General features: G+C 49.5%; 1 protein-coding gene across 1 annotated transcript in view; it reads right to left on the minus strand.

Moving 5' to 3' along the window:
- The window catches only part of slc2a2 (solute carrier family 2 member 2), a 31,300-nt gene extending 26,529 nt beyond the window's left edge, over positions 1-4,771 (minus strand). The window contains exon 1 of the mRNA XM_033031732.1: positions 4,683-4,771. Coding sequence (XP_032887623.1) covers positions 4,683-4,718 — 36 coding nt within the window. The 5' untranslated portion in view covers positions 4,719-4,771. The remainder of the gene's footprint in view (positions 1-4,682) is intronic.
- Positions 4,772-6,000: the final 1,229 nt, after the last annotated feature.

A 6,000-nucleotide genomic window follows, 5' to 3' on the forward strand; every position in this document is an offset into this window, starting at 1 on the left:
TTCATTGTTGATTACAAAATAAACTGCTATTGGAACTCAGCAGGTCAGATGGTATCTGCGGAGGAAATAGACAGATGACCTTTTGGGTCGGGTCTTCAGTCTGAGGTTGGGAAGAAGGGCCTGTTATTGTGCTGTGTGTGACTCTGACTGCTTGTGACCCAGGAAGTGGACAGTGCCATCACACTCAGAGACTTGTCAATTCCACCCACCCCCACCTCTCTTGGCAAGCTGCCCCTCAGGGACAACTCTGTGTCTGGCCACAGAGGGCAACACTAGTATCTTGCCCTCCACAGATGCTGCCTGACCCGCAGAGTTCCTCCAGCACTTGATTTTTGCTCAGGATTCCAGCATGTGCAGTCTCTTGTGTAGGAAGGAACTGCAGATGCCGGTTTAAACCAAAGATAGACACCAAAAGCTGGACTAACTCAGCGGGTGAGGCAGCATTGCTGGAGAGAAGGAATGGGGGACGTTTCGGGTTGAGACGCTTCTTCAGACTGAGAGTCAGAGGGAAGTGAGTGTAGATATGGAAGTGAAAGGTGTGAAAATGACAGATCAAAGCAGGTGCTGTTCAAGGTAATGTAGACCAGTTCATTATTTGCTGAGGGGAAGGTGACAACGAGGCATACAAACAGTAAAATTAATCAGAAGGACAGTGAAACTAGTGGGAGAATTGTGGTGGGGGAAGGACTGAGAGAGAGGGAAAGCAAGTGTTACTTGTAATGAGATAAATCAATATTCATACCGGGGTTGTAAGCAGCCCAAGTGAAATATGAGGTGCTGTTCCTCCAATTTGCGTTTGGCCTCACTCTGACAGTGAAGGAGGCCCAGGACAGAAAGGTCAGTGTGGGAATGGGAGACGGAGTTAAAGTGTTTAGTGACCGGGAGATCACGGAGACCTAGGCGGACTGAGTGAAGGTGTTCAGCGAAACAATCGCCCAGTCTACGCTTGCCGATATACAGTCCACACCTGGAACAGCGGATACCGTAGATGAGGTTGGAGGAGGGGCAAGGGAACCTCTGGAAGGACTATCGGGGTCTTTGGACAGAATCAAGCAAAGATCCTATACTTTGGAATCAGGGGAGGAGGTATAGGGACTAGTGTTGCATCTAGAGATGCTGCCTGTCCTGCTGAGTTACTCCAACTTTTTGTGTCTACATTGATCAATTAATTGGGCCTTTGACCTTTACCACTAAACTTACACACAGAGAAACAATGCTCTCAGTATAAATACAAGTCTTCTCTGGAGGCTCTCCTATGAATACTGACACACCTTCGGAGAAGGGTACTGATTGGGGATGATCAGCCGTGATCACATTGAATGGCAGTGCTGGCTTGAAGGGCTGAATGGCCTCCTCCTGCACCTATTGTCCATCTCTAGTAATGCTGAGGCACTTCCAAGAGTCAATTATATACTATCCAATCCATATAAATATAGAATGTGTCCTATAAATACAGAGATCCTACCATGGCTCTCTCTGTCTCTCTCAGTCTCATTAACACACACACACACACACACACACACACACACACACACACACACACACACACACACACACACACACACACACACACACACACACACACACACACACACACACACACACACACACACACACACACACACACACACACACACACACACACACACACACACACACACACACACACACACACACACACACACACACACACACACACACACACACACAGAGATTTCCTACTTTGTTATTGATGTTGGTTGGTATCGGTTTCTTATTGATATGTGCACCGAGATACAGTGAAAAGCTTTTGTTTGCATTCTCTCTAATTAGATCAGATCACGCAATACATGAGTTCACCCACGAGTCCAAACATAATTACACAGGCATTGCAAAGAGAACAATCCTAGCGTGTGGAATAGAGTTTTCAGTGCTGAAGGGTTACAGATAGAGAAAAAGGGCAAAGTCCACAATGAGGTAGGTTGGAAGATTGGGACTACGACCTAACTTATGGAAGGACTATTCAGTAGTCGGATAACAGCGGGAAAGAAGCTGTTCCTGAATCGGGTGGTACGTGCATTCGGGCTTTTGTGCCTTCCGTCCAGTGGGGAAGGAAGGGGTGAAGAGGGAGTGGCGGGGTGCGAGGGGTCCTTGATTATGTCGGCTGTTTTCCTGAGGCAGCGTGTAGATGGAGTTTACCGACAGTCTCCCAGGTATTCCTGCAAATACAGACACACTCCCGGAGAACCCCTATAAATACTGCCATGGTATCAACTGTTGACTCTACACACTTCCAAGCAAAGCCTACAAATAGGGACACATTCACACTCACTCTTTTCTGTGCACCCCTCCTAACCCTGGTGTGAACACATATTTTCCACTAGCCTACCCCTCTCCCCCCCCCCCCCCCTCCCACTCCATAAGTCTGAAGAAAGGTCCCAACCCAAAACGCAGCCTGTCCATTCCCTCCACAGAAGCTGCCCGACCTACTGAGTTCCTCCAGCACTTTGTGCTTTTCTCAAGATTCCAGCATCTGCAGTCCCTCGTGTCTCTCATATGCTATACACACTGATGAACTGCCTGCAATGTAACAGAGGCACTCTCTGGGAAATGCAGAGTTTCAGTTTGTGCATTTGACATTGGCAATCATTTGCACCAGTGAATATAAATGGTGTGATTAGCTGGTGTGATGTGTAGAAATCTGCACAAGAATTATGTCACTGGGTGCGTGTCAGGAAGGTGTCTGGTATTCACATGGCAGTTAATTAGGATCCTGGAGAATTGTCATAATTTACAGATGATTTCAAGGATTTTTCCAGTTATTAGCGTCCAGAGGGCATGGCTTTAAGGTGAGAGGAGGGAAAGTTTAAAGGAGAACTTAAAGGATCATAAAATGACGAGAGACACAGGGAAGCAGACAGTCAGAACCTCCTTCCCCAGGGTGGAACTTTCACCCGAGCCCAAACATCTGCTTGTTGGCTCAATATATGACACAAACTGCTGGAGTAACTGAGTGGGCCAGGCAACATCTCTGGAGAACATGGATAGGTGACGTTTAGGTCAGTTCAGTTTATTATTGTCACCTGTACCAAGATACAGTGAAAAACCTTTTTCAGTCATAGAGTCATACAGTGTGGAAAGAGGCCCTTCACCTCAACTTGCCCACATTAGCCAACATGTCCCATCTACACCAGTCCCACCTGCCCAGGTTTGGCCCATTTCACTCTAAACCTGTCCTGTCCATGTACCAATGTTTCTTAAATGTTGCGATTGTCCCAGCTTCAACTACCTCCTCTGGCAGCTGTTTCCATACACTCACCACCCCCCCCCCCCCCCCCCCCCCCCCCCTCCCCTCCCTCCCCTCCCTCCCTCCTCACTTGAAACCCTCTTCCTCTGGTTCTCGGTTCTCCTACTCTGGTCAAGGGGTGAGTGCATTTACCCTCTCTATACCTCTCATGATTTATACACCTCTATAAGATCACCCCTCGTGTTCCCTATAGCTCAGGCTTTGCGTCCTGGCAACATCCTCCTAAATCTTCTCTGCACCCTTTCGAGCTTAACAACATCTTTCCAATAACATGGTGCCAAAACTGAACACAATTCTCTAAATGTGGCCTCGATAACGTATTATGCAACTGCAACGTGACCTCCCAACTTCTATACTCAATACTTTACTTTTTGTTGGGTGCTATACAGTCAGTGAAATGATTACAATCAGTGTATGGATACCGGATAAAGGGAATAACGTGGAGTGCAAGATAAAGTCCAGTAAAGTCTGATTAAATATAGTCCGAGGGTCTCCAATGAGGTAGACGAGAGGTCGGGCCGCTCTCTAGGTGGTGAGATGATGGTTCAGTTGCCTGATAACAGCTGGGAATAAATTCTTCCCGAATCTGAGGGATCCTTCTTCAGACCGATGGTGTTTTCTTCAGACGCTTCCTATGGGTGACTGTCCAAGCCTGGCCCGGTACTCCATTAGAAAGTAGCCCGGCACCCGCTGTAGCGCTGAGGGAGCGCCGCCGTGTGGGAGGGGGGCTCAGCTAGCGCGACAACATTGGCGGGACCGAGGGAGCGCCGCATTATAGAGAGTAGGACTGAGGGAGCGCTGTAGTGAAGGACAGTACCGAGCGAGCGCCGCACTGCCTGAGGGGCAGTTATATAACCATATAACAATTACAGCACGGAAACAGGCCATCTCGACCCCTCTAGTCCGTGCCGAACACATAATCTCCCCTAGTCCCATATACCTGCGCTCAGACCATAACCCTCCATTCCTTTCCCATCCATATAACTATCCAATTTATTTTTAAATGATAAAAACGAACCTGCCTCCACCACCTTCACTGGAAGCTCATTCCACACAGCTACCACTCTCTGAGTAAAGAGTTCTCAAGGACCGCCGCACTGATTTAGGAGCACTACTAAATCTATCCACCTCACCGGCTCATCCATTCCTCTCCAACACTTATCTTCATCTCAAGGAAAGTCCCGGCAGCGTTGGACAACCTGGACAACTTTGGGACACTTTTAGGCAACTTTGGGAAACTTTGAGCCACTTTCAGAAAGTTTGGGCAACTTGGGGTAACTCGGAAGGAACAACACGGGGGGGGGGATCGGGGAGATCTTTAGGGGGGGGGGGGGGGCTGGGAGAGTGCCCAACCCGGGGTCGCAATCTCTGTGTCCCGGGATACCCGCTGCCTTACCTTCTGCGATCCCGCGTCTTGGCTGCGCTTTTCCATCTCGGGTGACACCGCTGCAGGTGCCGGGGGAAGGAGCGGCCGCCTCAGCAGCCAACGCTGGCAATTTAAGCACCGGAGAGGGGCCGCCCCTTGTGGAGCCGGCTTCCCCGGCCTATTGACTCCATCATTACACAGTCTCCTCCTGCTGGCGTGAGTGTGTGCTCCATGTGTGTACAAGGTGCGCGTCATAGAGCTGTACAACACGGAAACAGGCCCTTCGGCCTACCTTGTCCATGCTGACATTCTAGATTAGTCCCATTTACATGCACTGGCCCATAGCCATCGAAACCCTTCCTATCCCACCTGTTCTGACCATCAGTCTGAGTCTCGATCACCCATTCCTTCTCTCCAGAAATGCTGCCTGTCCTGTTGAGTTACTCCAGCATTTTATGTCTATCTTCGGTGTAAACCAGCATCTGCAGTTCCTACCTATACTATACAATACAATACAATACAATACCGTTTATTTGTCATTTGAACCTCACATGAAGTTCAAACGAAACTTGGTTTCTGCAGTCATACAAGAAAAGAACCAAGACACACACCAACACAATTTACACAAACATCCATCACAGTGAATCTCCTCCTCGCTGTGATGGAAGGCAAAGTCTTGTCTCTCCCCTGCTCTCCATTCCTCTCCCGGTCAAAGTCAAAGCCCCCGGCGGGCGCTAGCAAGTCCGTGGCCACTTAAAGCCGTGCCGGGCGATGTAAGGCCCTGCTCCGGGTCCCGATGTTGGAGCCCCCGGCGGGCGCTAGCAAGTCCGCGGCCATTTAAAGCCGCGCCGGGCGATGTAAGGCCCCGCTCCAGGTCACTCTCAACCCCGCAATTCGAGTGGGAGAAGTCGCCATTGATGGTGCCCCGCAAAGCGGTCTCCCACCAGGGACCCGCGAGCTCCCGGTGTCACCATCCACCGGAGTTGGGTCGCAGCAGCGACCCCACTTGTTATCAGGCAACTGAACGATCCTATCACCAACTAGAGAACAGTCCTGTCTTCCCATCTTCCTCATTGGAGACCCTCGGACTATCTTTAATCAGACTTTACTGGACTTTATTTTGCACTAAACATTATTCCCTTATCCCCTTATTCCTGTCTGTACGGAGTTTGTACGTTCTCCCCGTGACCGCGTGTGTTTCTCAGGGTGCTCCGGTTTCCTCCCACACTCCAAATACGTGCAGGTTTGTAGGTTAATTGTCTTTGGTAAATTATAAAAATTGTCCCTAGTTTGTAGGTTAATGTGATCACTGGTCACTGCAGACTCGGTGGGCTGAAGGACCTGTTTG

The sequence above is a fragment of the Amblyraja radiata genome, chromosome 13 (assembly GCF_010909765.2).
Source record: "Amblyraja radiata isolate CabotCenter1 chromosome 13, sAmbRad1.1.pri, whole genome shotgun sequence".
NCBI lineage: Eukaryota > Metazoa > Chordata > Chondrichthyes > Rajiformes > Rajidae > Amblyraja > Amblyraja radiata.